Source organism: Battus philenor, unplaced genomic scaffold, assembly GCF_028537555.1.
Source record: "Battus philenor isolate CCGP_79_NKW_IND1 unplaced genomic scaffold, ilBatPhil1.0.hap1 SCAF_4, whole genome shotgun sequence".
Taxonomy (NCBI): Eukaryota; Metazoa; Arthropoda; class Insecta; order Lepidoptera; family Papilionidae; genus Battus; species Battus philenor.
The window spans coordinates 1,599,610-1,616,944 of NW_027181704.1; the positions used below are offsets into that span (position 1 = coordinate 1,599,610).

At 34.1% G+C, this 17,335-nt stretch overlaps 1 protein-coding gene across 1 annotated transcript; it reads right to left on the reverse strand.

The window, feature by feature from the left end:
• Positions 1 to 3,926: 3,926 nt before the first annotated feature.
• On the reverse strand, positions 3,927 to 17,335 carry LOC137928971 (hepatocyte nuclear factor 3-beta-like). The gene is made up of 4 exons (XM_068771978.1): positions 17,043 to 17,335; positions 8,039 to 8,264; positions 6,310 to 6,385; positions 3,927 to 3,991 (listed from the first exon to the last, which is right to left on the reverse strand). Exons 1-4 carry the CDS (start codon positions 17,333 to 17,335, stop codon positions 3,927 to 3,929), a joined length of 660 nt encoding a protein of 219 aa, XP_068628079.1.

Consider the following 17,335-nt stretch of genomic DNA (forward strand, 5'->3'; position numbering starts at 1 on the left):
CAAGGCTGGCCGGTATGCAGCAAGGAGAGGTTACCAAGAAATTATGATGATTATTGTTTCTGCATACGTCAATCATCATGGCGTTGAGCTAGGAGTAATCACAGATAAAATCGCCGGACAAATTCAGTTTGAAAATATAATAACTGTCAAGTCTACAAAGGGTATGACATTATTATTAGCAGTAGGTTCAATAAAAATATTATATCTAGTTTTAAAACGCCAACCTGTGATCGAAAACGTGAAATTGTTGATAAACGTTGATAACTTCCTGGAATTAGCACGGCAGGTAATTCTGTTCTAGGTTGGTAGTATTGTCTATAACATTTAGTAAGTGTCTGTTTGTCAAAAGGTTTTAATATCTCCGACTTATACGTGTTTTTAGATCGTTGCCAAAATTGTTCAATTTTTTGCTAAAATAGCGTTAAAAACTCGACTTATATTATTCCGCGACCACCGTATTTGCTTAATTTAGTTTTGTACGACTTTTGACTATTCATCAAACTCAAAAAGCCAATATAGGTATACCGTTTTGATACGATTAAGGCGATATAAACCTATTCAAAGAAAATCTTAAAGGCTATACAGGAAAAAGACTATTCCGGCTGTTTAAAAGATTGGAAAAAGTGTTGGGAAAAGTACGTGTTATCGGGCGGGGATTAGTTTGAAAATAAAAAACGAAAATTATTTGGAAGAACAAATTTACATTACTTTTTGATCACAGTATAATTTTCTATGAGTCAGCATCCTGTTGTTACTTGATTATATCTATTTTCGTTTAACGTAATCATTTTAGCTGTTAGCCGTCCAATGTAAGGTAAGATAGATCGTCCCCTTACATTTCGATCAGAAACAATTGGAAGCGGGAATGTAGCTTTCTCTGTCGATTTCAACCAGTTTGTCTGTTCCCTTTGTGGGTGGATGTTCTACGTTGCGATAGCTCATCCGTTTTCACACCAGAAACTTAACACACCTGTCTTCTTTACTTTGTTTAGTAGTTACTTTATTGGTGTTTAAGTTTTTGTTAAGTGATCAGCATCTTGCTGTCCGCTGTATGTTAGGCTTGGAGTTGCTTGTGAAATGGAAATAGGTAATCATCACTTGCTGCAGCATCGCCTTCATTTTGAACGAACAAGAAAGCCGTGTGAAGAGAAGACATTGTAATATATTGAGTTATGAATAATATTGTTAAAAAAAAACCATGATAGAAAAATTTAAGAAAAAAAATAAATAGGAGTAGATTGGAAACGTAAACAATTAAAATTTCAAGAAATGTGGCGAGGGATTTGAGACGATACGTAAATGTAATTTAAATTATTGCTGTGAGGATGATAGACAATATGAAGGATGAAAAAGGGAAGAAAGAGAGGAATTGTGCAAAATGAGAGAGAGAGGGAGGGCGAAAATAGAAAGGTTTATAAATAAATAAAGATATGTCATAATAATTGACTCGATATCTAACCAAATAGTCACTTTTAAAAGGATATAAAGCAGTAAAAATCACCGGAAAGTACCAAAACTCACGAGGTAAATTTGTCCCGCCTCAGGTGACGTAGAACTAAATAAGGGTCACTTGAAAAGTGACGCGAATGAGCCGAATGATGAGGCAAATTCGTTTCGGCCCAGGTGACGTCGGTCCGGAACAAGGGTCGATTTTAATATATTTGGACAACACTATTACAATATTAACACAATGTATATTTTAGCTCAACGAATCCGCTGGCTTGGTCACTTGGAGCGAATGGGATCGGATCGAAGCGTGAAGGTAGCGTACCTGAAAAAACCGAGGGGTCGAAGACCAGTGGGTAGACCCAGGTATCGCTGGATCGATCGCGTTGAGGCAGACTTGCGCGAATTGAATGTCAGCCAATGGCAGACGATGGCGCAAGATAGAGGAAAGTGGAAGTCCCTCGCTTCGGAGGCCAAGACCCACTTTAGGTCACTGAGCTAGCGGAGTAGTAGTAGTATATTTTACACAAAAATGTATAGAAGCGTGTTTTCTATGCAGAAACATGAAGAAAGACATTATATTTTATAATTTCTGCCGGTTTAATAAGTGATCTTTATATAAAAAGTAGCTGACTGGATGACTTTTGTTCCGCCTAACATTCAATTAATGATCAATTAAAAAATCTCATTGTCGTCATTTCAGTTACAGATTGTCCACAGCTGGACATAGATCTCCTCTCTAGACTTTCAATAAGACTGGGAATAATATTTTAAACGTTAAAGTATTAATTATAAGTATGAGAACAATGATGATCTAATGCTTAAACGCGAGCAAAGTATTTTCGTTTTAGACATAGATCGTTCACTGGTTATAATTTTCCATTGATCTCAGATTGATTTGATTCGACAATTAAAAAAAAAATGTCCAACCTTTGAATAACCATTCTATGTTTATCTTTTATATTTATAACAAACGCATATCAGCTATCTCGTACTGTTAAAAACCAGACCGTAATAAATAAAAATGAATCGTGTATGGTAGCATTTTCGACACATCGAATGTTTTTTTATGGTGAAACAAAAATAACGGTTAAAGAAAGTACAGATACATTTTATTTTTCCATACGTTTAAAATTTACAAGTTAAAACACCAGTTCTTTGATGTCAAAATTTTAAACCAACAAAAACCAAACGAAGTAATGTGCAATGTGCAATCATACAAATATTGTGGTCATTATATATAAATTTACTTGTAAAGGTCGTCAGAAATTGCTTTAATCAGGGCGCTTCCAGACAATTCTTCTAAATTTATTAGGATCTGCATTCCACAGATATTAGCATCCATGCCTTTGTTTTTACAAATACGTTTAATATTACCGATTTTATATAGCTCACGTTTCTGTATATGTTTAAGTCTTGAACTATTTAGTAAATAAATCATAAACTTTTTATTCAAATTATTGATGTCTTATTTGTTCCTTAGAAAGCACCCCAACGATGTCCAGTTTTTAAAATTAGAGTCCATGCGACTAGTTCCTCATCCCTAATCCATATTAGCATCAGGCTTTGCGCCAGTATTTGTGCAGCGGTTGCCGTATTTACATCGATGAAACTTGCGATCGCATCTTAAGTCTCGTAAGTTTATTACACAGACGTGATATTGCTACCACATCATGATGGACACTGTTATACAGCCCGAGGGTGTCTGTTGTTCGACGAAGAACTTCCAGACGGTTTTATTAGAAATCTATGGGTTAATTTCCAACAGTGGACAACATCTGTTATGGTGATGAAGTAAGTATTTGCACGCGCTTTTAAATCGTCGATTATTTTAACATTATAAAGCAGTAAGTTAACACCGGTCCAGAACACTGATTTGTTGTGAAGAGCCGGCCAGAAACTAAACAGTTGCTCTTTTGATTGAAATTTAACAACTTATTAGTGTAAATTATAATATCAACCAAGTTCCACACATTTCTGTCATCTAAAAACTCTTAAATGCTATAATAAGATCCATTTAAAAAGCCACCACTCATAGAAAAATTTGTGTATTTTATACAAAGAATAAAAATAAATATCAAAATAAGCAAATTATACTTGTTTTAACAGCTCCTAATAGATACCGGAATGTAGGTATTTCGTGCGACAGAGATAACGCTCTACGTAATCGAAATTAGCCGATTGTCTCTTTCCAAAGGTCGATGTGCAATATTTATCGCCGGGTATTATAATGGTATACTTTTAATTTTTGATTTAAAAGAAAAGGATTTGTTAACATATGGAATATAAGGAAGATAATACATATTTTTTTTTAAGTTTTTGTTATTTATAATCGGGAAATTAAATTATTAAAAGAAATACGTTTTACTAATTTTTTCCCTCTAACTTTGGCTGCATAAAATCCGATAGGGTCTTTGTATTAAAATTACAAGGTGTCATTATTTAAATTTATTGAATATTTTTCTAATTACTATACACTATTAGTCCACTGTGATCAGGCCGCACTCTCGAACCACTTGTTCTGTTGACACAGGGTTCAGGAACACTGAAAAGAAAACATTTTCCATTACAGTCATTATACGATGTTGGTTAGGTGCTATGACTTGTTTTACTGTTTTTTAGTTAAATATAATACTGTGATCAAAAAGTAAGGTAAATTTGTTTATAAAATAAGAAAAGGCCCAATATTTAGCCACTTCCGCACATGCAGTGGTAGTCGTGCAATGAAATGCACCGCCCGCCAGCCCGCTGATAAATGCGTATGCGGCAAACAATGCGAATCACACAACCGCCACCACCAAATTACTCAACACGTGTTTCACCCCTCCACGGGGCGTCTTCAGGAGTTATGTTGGGGGTGTTATGGGGGGGTTGGGGGTTGGGGGGTGTGATAGGTTGGTCCTTTTCTTACTTAGGATGGACTTCCGCGAGGTAACGCCTGATTCCATTAAATATTGTTTATAAAATGTAAATTCTTTGTTTATTCTTCAAAATCAATTTCATACTAAAGTAAACGCAATTGCTCTTTTGCCAACGATTTTTCCAGTCTTTAATATATAGTTGAAGTAGTATTTTTTGTTATAGCCTTAAAGACCTTCCTTGATCCGGTTTTAATCGCCCTAATCGTGTCGAAACGGCGTCCCTATATTGGTCTTTTAAGTTTGCTGAATACCCAGAAGTAACACGGAACCACCAAAATACCACCAAAGTACCAAATCAAGCGTATATAGTGGTTGTCACCAAACTCAAAATGTCAATGCGTGGGCGCCGTTTTGATAAGATTAGGGAGATATAAACTGAAGGTTTTAAAGGTTATACCGCAAAAAAGCCATTCTGACTTTATCGCGGACTGACAAAAGCGTTTCCAAAAGTTCGTTTTATCGTGCGGGGATTACGTAGGATATGAAATTGATTTGGAAGAATAAGTAATTTACATTTTATAAACAATTTCACTTCACTTTTTTTATAATTACGCAATGCTGTAATTACGTAATGATAAGAATGCTAGAAGAGCTAATATGACAGAAGCTAGAATCAAACTGAGCACCCCTGTAATGGCAACCTTCAATAATTCCAAAAGCGCTTTGAGAACCCATCACTTATTGTCTAATTTATTGTCATCACTTTCACATGTACATTTACTTGTCACAATGTAGTTGCTTACTACTTATTACCTTAAAATGAAGACGATTCAAAAGCGCATATAAATACTTACTCGAATAAAGATATCTTGAAGTAAATTGAATTGATTTGCAAGTGTAATTTAATAGAGTTTTCTTGTCACTTTAAAATCATTCATGCGCACTATACGATTTTTAAACAAATTTTTATTGTGAAGAAACAAGCATATCTTTTTATATCCATCTATTTATATTATTTTTTAAGTTGAAGTCATTGCTATTAGAGTTAGGAAGTTTAAGTCCTTTTAAAAGGAACTTTAAAAAGCTAGTACAAAATAAGGTATAACTAACCGTTTCCTGCTAAACAGTTCAGCTAGATGCAAAAGTACTACGACCTAGTTAATATATATATATATATATATATATACATATATATATATATATATATATATATATAATTTAAATGAACTATTGAAGAACTTAAAGGATGCCTAGTAGAGATCGCTTCGAGCGATAAGACCGCCTCTCGTACTTTTATCTATATTGTGTCTTTTATATAGTTATTATCTCTAGTATCCATTAAAGTCTAAATAAATAAATAAGAAAAACGTCCGGCAAAAGCGAACATCGACTCATTTCAGGAATTGGATTCCCAAACAGTATTGATGGGATCATTGAAAATTTGGTTACGTAGCGAGAGCGTCCGGTTGTTCAACGCTAATGCGATCAAAGAAGGCTTCACTTACGCAGGTCTTTTTTTATTTTATATTATATAGTAAATAAAAAAGTACAATGAGCATTCTCATCACACGTGGCGATTTCTTCCAGACAACCATATAATGGAAATATTAGAAGAATAAATAACAGATAGTTAATGTGTACATATATACAAAACAAACTTTAAAACAAAGATACAGTGTACATAAAAAAAAAACATTAAACTGACTTGGATCGCTCTTGCCTCGGAAAGAATAAAGAAACAGAGTAAGGAAAAAATTTAATTAAAGAATAAACAGTCATTGATCTGATAAATATTTCTTAATAATTTCCTTAAAAATAGATAGAAAGTTAGCACGTCTTGTGTTCCGGTCTTGGTTCAATTTTTCACTTCAAGTTAAGTCCAAACTTCTATTTATTTGCACAAGTTCGTATCTAGTCTTCAGTAAGATTTTATAGTCCTTGAATGTCCCCTGAATCCATAATTAAAATCCCAAAGTTATAACTAAAAGTGATCAATACTTACTTGTACTTCCCGTGAAAAGATCGTGTTGAGGTATAATACTGGCCGCTGCGATGGCTGCCTCGTCTAGTACGATCACCTGCGAAATAAGATTAGATCTATTCAGATGCGTGTACTAAAAATACTTTGTTATTGTATTCGTACATTTTCAACATCAGATTTCTATTCAAGCGCATAGTATAGATGGGGTTTGTGCGCCTTAACAATAACAAATAAAGTTGCGTTTAAAGATTTTCATAAATACTTGATATATATTTAAGATTTTTTTTACGGATGAAAATAACAGTTTTAATGTGTGTCAGTAACAAAAACACGATATGTCTTAAAAACGGACCAATAAACATAAGAGCAAGAGAATGCCGTCCACATCTTCCGAATAACAGGAGCATGTAAACGCATTCTTATGTATTAAACACGAATTTTTTTTTGTTTTTTTTTTCCCTTATTTTGACCTCTCATATATTCCTATCTGGTTTTGAGTAGAGCTTAACATTTATAATAATTCGTCATAAGATCTCTTCATTTCTACGACAATTCTCTTACATTCCTTTTCAAAACATGTTCCTTCCATGTATCGCCTCCTTAACTCGCCTCGTTCCTCAATTATCATAGGTGCTGTTATGTATATATCACAGTTTATTGATTTTGTTTTTATTAATACTATGGTGTTTTACACTACATCCGATACGTGGTCGCTTAACACGTTCACTGCGGCTTGAGGTCGATTCAGCCTCATGGTAGACTTTGCACTGGTGCGGCGCGTAAAACTCGTGTTTTCTCTCTAGTGCGGCGGCTGTTTACACTCAACCGTATGAGGCATGACAAAGACAAATATAGCTTTCTTTATGTCTGCGAAGCATTGACTCAATATTGTAAAAAAATATTGACGAACATAAGGCAGAAAAGGCCGCAACCGCACTACTAGGAAGTTCAGCTTGAGGCTGATTCGACCTCAACCGCACCAGCTGAAAGTTCTTCAAAATTGGGCCCGCAGTGAACGTGTTAAAATGGGTTTTATAAAAGGTAATGGAGAGGGCTATGCATGGAGTTACGCTGTCAAATGGAATCAGAAGTTAGGAGATCTACAGAAAAATCTAGATTACGAGAGGGGGGGAGGTTACTTCGCTCTTGCAACCAATGACCTTCGGGGTCGAAAGGTTAGCGACCACGAGATGGTAGACGTGACGACGAGCTGTCCAGAATTCGCAAAAGAAATATATTAGTGTGAAGTGGAGTTGAAGAAAAACGTGGATAGTAGCACCATGGCCTCCCTTATGTCGGATAAATAACGCAAATTCCCAGATGCAATAAGCATAAAAGTTGTCAATAATATTGAAAATATAAAGATTATATTAAAAAACTTATATGGTCGGGAGTATTTAAAGAAAATTAAATAAAAAAACAGAAATGTGGAATTTGTGGCAGCGTTCTTTGGGGAAGAAAGAACTGATTGGAAGTCGCCTTCATCTGGCGTTTTCCAAAGACCATAACAAAGTGGTCCATCAACCTTGTGGGTATATGTTCTGTGCTGGACTTACCGATCCGTAGTTTCAGCTTCTTTAACTTAAGGCTCCACAGCGACTTGCCCACTGTCACTTATACTTACCAATGCGCCGGACTATGTCGGCAATTTTCATTTGTCTATAGTTCTCCACATTCCTAATTCAAAATATTATTCCGCACTCGAATTAAGTCTGCCTTTTGTAATCTTTTAAAAAGAAAAAGGCCTTACCTTGGGGCATTCAATAACGTGTACTGTTTGTGCAACTTCAGTCTTCTTCTCTAGATCGTAGTTCCTTAAAGGTAGCAGGTCGATGGCGTTGGCAGCTAGAGACCAGAGATGACCGGCGCCCTGAGGTGCCCTGGCTCCTTTGCGGAAGTGAGGGTTTATGGACAGGTTATGCCTTACGGAGTTCTTCCAGCGTTCATCGTTCGCTTTGTAGAATGGGAAACGATCACTGGAAACAGGTACGTGTATTTTCAAAACATTTGTTTTATTAATTAAAACGACTTCTTAAGAAATATTAAGCTTCTTAGCGATAGAGCAGACTTAAGACATATTTTTTACGTATAAAATACACAAATGTATCCTTTTAATGGAATCAGGCGTTATCTTGCGTCCATCCTAAGTAAGAAAAGGACCCAATATTTAGCCACCTGCCAGACTCTGTGTTTGGCACTAATCGGTGTAAAATAACTCCTAAAGATGCCCCGTGGAGGGTTGAAACACGTGTTGAGTAATTTGGCGGTGGTGGTTGTGGGATTCGCATTGTTTGCCGCATACGCATTTATCAGCGGGCTGGCGGGCGGTGCACTTTGTTGCACGACTACCACTGCATGTTCGGAAGTGGCTAAATATTGGTCGTCCTTTTCTTACTTAAAATGTATCCTTTTTTAACCCTTGTCGTTTTAGCCCGTAGAAGCCTATTGCAAGGCTTTGATCTCCCCCAAATATATCTATGGGGAGATATACATACTCACCACACTTGCCAAGTGGGTTGGTGATCGTAGAGTGGCATTATGGTGTACAGAAGAACACAACTAGATGCCACAGTAAGACAATGATAAGGTATCTATTTTCTACCCTATAGATAGTTATGTAATATATTGTAATTTAGTGTATGTGTGTTGTGTACACTGTACATATATTTTTTCGTATATTTTAAATCATTTTTATCAAATTTCTGTTACATCATTTTTCATCGTTGTATTTTAATCTTAAATAAATTACAATAACTTTATTGATCTAATCCTAATTATAAAAAGTCGAATGTTACTTTAGGATTCATAACCGGTTATTCGATCATGGTTGCGGTTTTCATCTCCGTGGCAAAGGTTTAAAAGGAAAAGGAAACAAAATCAACCAAATCCAAAGCTTTGGTCTCCTTTGAAACGTTTATATGACTGTAATAGCAATGTCATAATCCTGGCATCAGGTAATAAGGTCTTCACGATGACCGTTTTTGCGCTGTCTGTATCTAGTACCTTCTTTCTGTATGTCGACATAAATTTATAATTGTCGAGTAGACATGTTTTATCACGTTCATAAAATTTATTGTTTAAGGTATACGCAAAAATATGCACAAAAACATTACCCATAAAATATTGCAAATAAAAATGTAAACTACTACGGAAGGCAAACATGACCCTATGTCATACCTACCCAACTAAATGATATACCCGAAAATAATTCAATTGATATGTAAATGTACTATTCATTTTTAATAGTTAAATGTATTTTTTTTGTATTATTCAGCTGACTGTGAAACGATGTAAGTTATATATAGTTTATTTAATTCAAGAAGTAAATACGAGCACCAAAACAAACAAATAGTTTATATTTAAAAGGATTGAATTTTATTTGAAAGAAAATTAATTAATAAAACGGAGTTGTCACTTTGATAGTCGAATCTTTCGAAACATTGTTATGTTTTAAGTCGAATACAACACTGTATATAATCTAAAAACTGTCTTTAACCCTTAATTAGGCGCATGGGGTCAGGGCCGCTTGAAATTCAAAAAATAATGGCTTACAGTCTTCAGAGCGTACTAACGCTCTTTCTAGCTTCCTCATTCCCCTCGGGGTACGCAAATTAGTCGCATCCAGAACATTAACTCTTGCCCACACATCGCTGTCCTTTAGAGAGCTGACCCCATGCGCCTAGTTACGTTCCATTTTTTGGCATAGGTAAGTTTTTACTTTTGTGATTTTTTTTGTGTTTATATTAGTATATTGTTTACTGTTTATCTTTGTATGTGTGTATTTTGATACGGTATGATTTCTTTATGTATTTTTGAGTTTTTTTCTATGCTTTTTCTTTTTTTTGAATTGAAATGCCTAACGACAAACAAATATTGCAATGGCTGGATGAAGTGCTTGATGAAGAGCAAGATGTTGCTGGTTCGGATTCGCTAGACGAAACTTTAAACGATGCTGTCATTGATAGTGCTCATAATTCAGAAAGCGAAATTGAGGAGTCTGAACATATCCAAGACTTCCCTGTATCAACGGAAGATAATTATTTTTTATCTAGACATACTCAGAGAAATGGCCCGAAAGTGAAATGGTGTAAAGTACCACCATCGAACGCAGTAAGGACCCGAGCACAAAATATTATTTAACATTTACCTGGAGTATAAACATATCTGAAATCAACCCATTTGTCATACACAAAGCGAATTCTGAGAAGACTTTGACAACAACAAACAAGACGGATTTTCTCGAAGAAAATAGCTGCGGCACTTGTGGAGGATCACCAAAAACGTCGCATACAACTACGTGCTGTACCAGCGACAACAAAAAGACGGTTCCATGAAGTTTATAATGTGAACAAGGCGGTTTATCAATCGACAGCTAAGCGCGGGCGCTGTTCATCATGTCCTAGAAAGGACGACAAAAAAGTGCTAACAAAATGTTTCAAGTGTCGTAAATTTATTTGTCAGCAACACTCAAGGATTTACTGCGTCGGATGCAGAACAGAAGATTTCACTGATGAGGCTGAATAAACTTTATTTCTTAAGTTGATCTTGGCTATGCCAAAAAAATTAGTTTAAAGAGAGGTTTACTGTTTTTGTTTTTTTTTTTATATTTTTAATGTCATAGTAAGTATTTGTTTCTTAAAGTAAAGTATATTAAAGTACTTTATTAATTACTAAAGAAATTCATTAAGTTTTATTCTTTTTTGATATTCTTTTCTCAATATTTTTTTGGGGTCATTTAAGACCCCATGCGCCTAATTGAGTGATTTTCTTAATGCGCCTAATTAAGGGTTAATGTATGAATATATATATATACATATGTATATATATATATAGATGAGTGAACAGTCAGCCTTCTTAAGTGTAATGTCAAACATCACTTAATTCTTATGCTGATTACTCTTCGTCTAATCAAATACAGTATATACTCGTATATATATATATATATATATATATATATATCAATGGTGAAGGCTTATATCTGGCAGCCATTAATAATGATTTAGGTAAATGTAAAATCAATATAATTTTGACTTTTTATCGCGAGTTTACTGGTATGTTGGTACTTTATATATATATATATATATATATATATATATATATATATATATATATATATATATATATATATATATATATATACATATACATATATATATATATATATATATATACATACTAATTTTACATTTACCTAAATCATTATTAAGGCTGCCAGATATAAGCCTTCACCATTTATTTCTTACTGTATCGTTTCTGACGTCTTTAATACGGTCGCCTGGTTTTGTGAGTAGATATCCTAAACTGCGTTTGCCAGTGGACGTGAAAGTGGACTCTATTACAAAACCTAAAAGCCTAAGTATCTATAGAGGCAATAAATCATTAAAAAGTGATCACTAAAATATTTAATGGATTCAGGCGTTATTTTGCGGAAGTCCATCCTAAGTAAGAAAATGATCAATATTTAGCCACTTCCGCACATGTGATTCACACAGATGTGCGGAAGTGTCTAAATATTGGTCTTTGTCTTACTCTGAGATATGTTTAAGTTAAGTGTATTTTTATCGAAGTGATACTCCAATTCTTTACTACGTATTCTGCGTATTCTATGCGGCAATTAGTTTTGAATCTATCAATGGCTGATTTATAAACAGTGGTAACGTTTACCCTGGTTTAGCGAACCGCGAAGTAAATTTCAATGCGGGCATACGTCATTCTTAACCCCAATGGTGACGTCGTTGGAGCCTGTCTCCACCCGGCACGGGTCGATTGGTGGTGGGGCGCCCTCGGCTACCACATTCCCATTACCCCAAACATTCGTTCTGACCCCATTCGTCAAATGTTCCATAAACTACCAAATATTACCTGTTTTGTTTTGATCGTGCCGTATACCTGCTTATAAATCGTGCACTTTTTTGTTAACCATACGCTTATCTATTTAAATACAATTCACAGATGTTATTCAATTGCTTTATTAAAATAGTAAATTAAAATTCTTTTTAGAATATTTGACAAGATGTTAAATTTACTGAAGATATATTTGATCAAAAGAAATACCTTTTACTATTTTTAATTCATTTTTATGATTTATTTCCATAAAAATCTTCTCTGCGTTTTATAAGAAAATTTACCCGAGCCGAATAACAGACGAGTATGACTTTTTGTTATACTTGTAATTCATTTGAATGCACATCCATGGAATGGCAAATACAGTAAAATGATGAAAAGAATATTGTTATTGTATTCTTATGGATTATAATTTTTTAGTTTAAGTACTCGAATCGGAATAATTAGTAGATAAAGCAATGCAAACAAGACAAGTGTCGTGTAGGATAAATTGTAATTTTCTGCTCGTTTATTACAAGCTGTAATCAGTATATTACGATAATAAATCGTATCAACCTCGGCGGTGGCACTGGAACAATGTGCTTTCGACATTTATCGATGTGTCAACATGGGGAGGGTGTGAAATTATTAAATTATTATCAACATTGGCGATTCTCCGCGCTGTGTGAATCGTGGAGGGCTTTATCTGTTTGACAAACAATTAGAACACACGGGGGACTTGCCAATGTTTGTAACGTATCTGATATCGTGTGCAGCGAATTTTAGGAGTTAGTATTTAGACGATAGGTGTGATATTTAGTTCTTTAAATAAAATTTTAGAATTATTCTCTCTGTCCCATAGATCAGATGCAAAGGACCAAGTAAAATTGGCTGATTTTGATTTGTAAATATACACGTTTTTAACGATGTTTTCCTATAGTCTTTTATATACAAGGCTGTGTTATATTTCATATAAACCTACGAATGTAAATTACAAAGTAATAAGAGTTTATACTTAGGGTAATTTCCTTTCATATTTTTATTTAAAACACGGAGAATCTTCTCTTGAGGAGAAATCATTAAAAATGAATTAAAAATATTAATAAATATATATTTATATTTCCATTTTTAAAATGATGAAATGATGAAACGAAAAATGAGCTCATTAATAAATTAATTACTAAATCAGACGAGTCATGAAACAGCAGTGCAGGATTTTCAAAAGCCGTGTTAATACGTAACAAAGGAAAATAAAAAGGTAAAAAGGAAAACGTATTGTATCGCAATAATAAACGGGTGTATGAAAAGACAAATTAGCTATTAGGGCGAAAGAACAGGCGGGCAATTCTCGGCGCAGGGCCTAGACAATGCACGCACACAAAGAACGCAACAGAATGACATCGCGTTAATACGAATCTGATTCCCATTGTTGCCATAATTTGATGCTAACGCCAGATTCTCTCCCATCCTTTGTGGTTATGTTATAGCTGTACAGCACGCAGTTATCTGTGATTACTTTCATATGTACGAAACACGTTGATTTATTCATTCCTAACGCCATCCATTTGTGTACATCTGTTGGCATCTTTCAACTTTCAACTTACATAGCTACGAAGGTTTCAAATGAAACCTTTTTTGAATTTGATGAAAAATTTTTTTTGTACCAAAAAAGCAACAAAAACAATGCAAAATAGTGCAAAACCTTTTTGGTCTCTTCAGGGTCAAGGGGAATAGGTGCCTACAGAGTGAAATGTGTGAAACTCGCTTGTTGATTCATTTATATGATTGATACAATAATACATACATAGAAAGTTGTTGAATTTCATTTGATAAAGCAGCTGTTGAGTTTCTAGTCAGAATTTTTCAAGAGATCTGCGTTCCAAAATGTGTGAAACTTGGTTTATTGGCTTATTTACATGATCGATATTATAATGTTTATTTGAAAAATTGTTAAATCTCATATAAAAGAGCAGCTGTTCAGTTTCAGGCCGATGCTTAATAAATCAGCGTTACGAAACGATGGTACCTTATTACAGTACCCGGCGTTTCGTGCAATACAACGACTGACAAAACTTCACACAGGTAATGTGGAACAGAGATAGTGCTCTATTAAGCCGAAATTAGCCGATTCTCTTTCCAAAGGTCGATGTGCAATATTTATAGCCGGGTACTATACCTATAATAGTAAAATAATCAACAATTCAAAAACGCATATAAATAACTACTTCAAAAAGGAAATTTTGAATTTGAATTTAAACCTTTTTAATACGGTAACAACTAAAAAAAAACTTTAAAGCTACCGGTGGTCTTTTCGAAATATTATAATATAAAAAGTTATTAATCTTAACATTTTCTTTTAGACTGTACGCGAAATAACTTCAGAGTGAACTCGAAGTTTTGGCGCAAAGTATATGTTACTGGTATTGACTTTGAAATTTCTTAACCGAAATTTATTATCGTTTGTCCTAAGAAACCAAATGATGGACAAGAGGTCGTTTAGTGCATACATATGTAAACATGTTTAAATGATAACGTTGTTTAGTATTGACTGTGGCTTCTCACAACTTGTAATATTTGTAATTTACGTGCACACAAATTGAAAGCTGATCTGTTAATAAGAGTAGGTTCTGCTCTCTTATCAACTGCGTTCCAAACCAGTGGTATCTTACTTATTATAATTTTAAAATGACTGACGATTCAAAATAAAAAAAAAAACCAAAGATATTTTGAATTTAAATGATATTTCGAATGTTAACAAACCTTTAATAAGCAGTAATTTTAAACGTAATATATTACTGTAATTTTTCAGTTGCTTATGATATGTTTTTTTTAATATATAAATAAATATCGTAAATATATAACAAGTAAAAATAATAAATTAAATAGCAAATTAAACACGTTTTTCGTGAATACATTGTATTTGTTCAATCATGACCTACCCCTTTTGTAAATATGATGCCTCACAGAATTTTAAGCCATCTAGAAATTTGAATAAAATTCCAAAGACAATTTACAAAAAGTATTTAAAATGTTTATGATTTAAAAATACTATTTCATTTAACGTGAGAAATAATTAGTTAACGTTTTGTTTATTAGTTAGTCCTTCAAAAAATATGTCGCGAGAAATCTATCTATCATATAATTAAAAATATTTCTTACTATAAACTTGTATGAAAGATACACTCGAACACCCATACAAAGTCACACAAACATTAAATAATATACAAATATTTTAATTTAATACTGGTTAATAGGTATATTAATTTATTTAGCTATTATTATTGAACATTGTTATCTATATATATAACGTCAGTTCTTCCTGCGGATGTCAGCGTTTTCTCGCAAAACTTTTAAAAAATCAAATTAAAATTCCGAAAATATTCTGAAATGCCTTATTATAACTTAGTTTAATTAAATAAATAAGGTAATATCCCTAGTAGAGGTTCCAAAAGGTGTGTGTGTGTGTGTGTGTTTGTGTGTGCGTGCGTGTGTGTATATATATTATACGAAACACATTCAAAATCGGGCATCCAAATCTTTGAACGAATTCTCTTTGTCAATAACAAATGCAGTAAGCCTGTTCATGTTAAGCTTTTCGTAGTTTGTTTTGGCAGAACGCAAAAGGGATACACCCTAAACCTGTAAGTAGGTTTTGGAGCCTCCACTTGGAATATTACCTTATTTATTTAATTAAACTAAGCTGTAATAAGACATTTCAGATTATTTTAGGAATTTTACTTTGATTTTTTTAAAGTTTTGCGAGGTCGATATAAAACGCTGATATCAGGAAGAACTGACTTCACCGATATTACTCGAAGAATTTCTCGTTTAAAGTGACAGTGGGCGTGGTACATTGCTCGTGGCCGTTGGGTACAATAGGATCTCAAGAGGCGACCACAAGCTGGTAGTCGTGACGTTAGTAGTTTCACCACTAGCTGGACCGACGACATAGGGTCGCTGGCAATCGCTGAACGCTAGCAGCGCAGGACTGGTAATCGATATTTGTGGAAAGCCTTGTTCTTTCGGCGGATATTAACACGTTCACTGCGGCTTGAGGCCGATTCAGCCTCATGGTAGACTTTGCACTGGTGCGGCGCGTAAAACTCGTGTTTTCTCTCTAGTGCGGCGGCTGTTTACACTCAACCGTATGAGGTATGACAAAAACATATTTAGCTTTCTTTATGTCTGCGAAGCATTGACTCAATATTGTAAAAAAATATTGATGAACATGAGGTAGAAAAGGCCTCAACCGCACTACTAGGAAGTTCAGCTTGAGGCTGATTCGACCTCAGCCGCACCAGCTGAAAGTTCTTCTAAATTGGGCCCGCAGTGAACGTGTTAATGATGACTTCTCGAAAAGATAACCTTATTGATAAGTCTATAAATGAAAAGTGCTCATAAAAAATCTGTATTTATTTTTTCAACGTCCCCAACTGTTTGTCTATCCATGCGTATTTCATAAAACCGATGATTATCTTGTAACTGCATAACATTTATATATTGATTTATAAATTAAACAATAATTATATTTAACTTATTATAACAATAAAAATTACTGCTTACATTGTTGTATATAAAATATAAGGTAAGAGCCCAAAATCTGGTTCAAGTTTGTCATGGGTATACTTTCTAATTTAATACTAATGATCATTCATTTTTTCGTATTACATTCAAATTTGAACTAATATTCGTGATTATTTATGTGAGCTTTGAGAAAATTCTAGAAGAGAGCATTTTATAGACGAACAAAATTGAGTTCTACTGTATCCTTTAAATTAAAAACGTACGAATAGCAGTATAGTAGAACGCAAACTAATATTAGTCTTATTAAAACATACATATATATAATTTCTTATAATAAACAGTACATATCATTTTGAGTACTGATTTATTATTATTATTTTAAATGTAATTAAATTAAACGAACTTACGAAATCCATTGATAAATTGCAGACACTGTTAATTCTCCCTTCTCTCTGAGAGCTTTTTCAATCAGCTCAGGGTATGTGTATGGTGGTTTTCTCGCCGCTGGTGGGGTATCCGGTACTTTGATCTTCGGCTCATCTGCTACTTCAACGTCATCGTCTGGAACTTTAACATTTACGATCGCATCCAATCTGAAGTCAAGTAGCCAAGCAAGGCTGGCACAGTCATTGTCATCCACTGTTGACTTGGATAGCTTCCTTCTTCTAAATTTCGTTCTATCATTAAGTTTCGCAGACAT

What these genes read in the sequence shown, in the direction of transcription:
- LOC137928971 (XM_068771978.1), bottom strand. Translation starts at nt 17,335, where the DNA reads ATGTCTGCGAAACTTAATGATAGAACGAAATTTAGAAGAAGGAAGCTA. An exon ending in GCAATTTATCAATGGATTTC is followed by an intron (nt 8,265 to 17,042) that starts GTAAGTTCGTTT and finishes ACCTGTTTCCAG; the next exon opens with TGATCGTTTCCCATTCTACA. An exon ending in ACGTTATTGAATGCCCCAAG is followed by an intron (nt 6,386 to 8,038) that starts GTAAGGCCTTTT and finishes CTTATTTCGCAG; the next exon opens with GTGATCGTACTAGACGAGGC.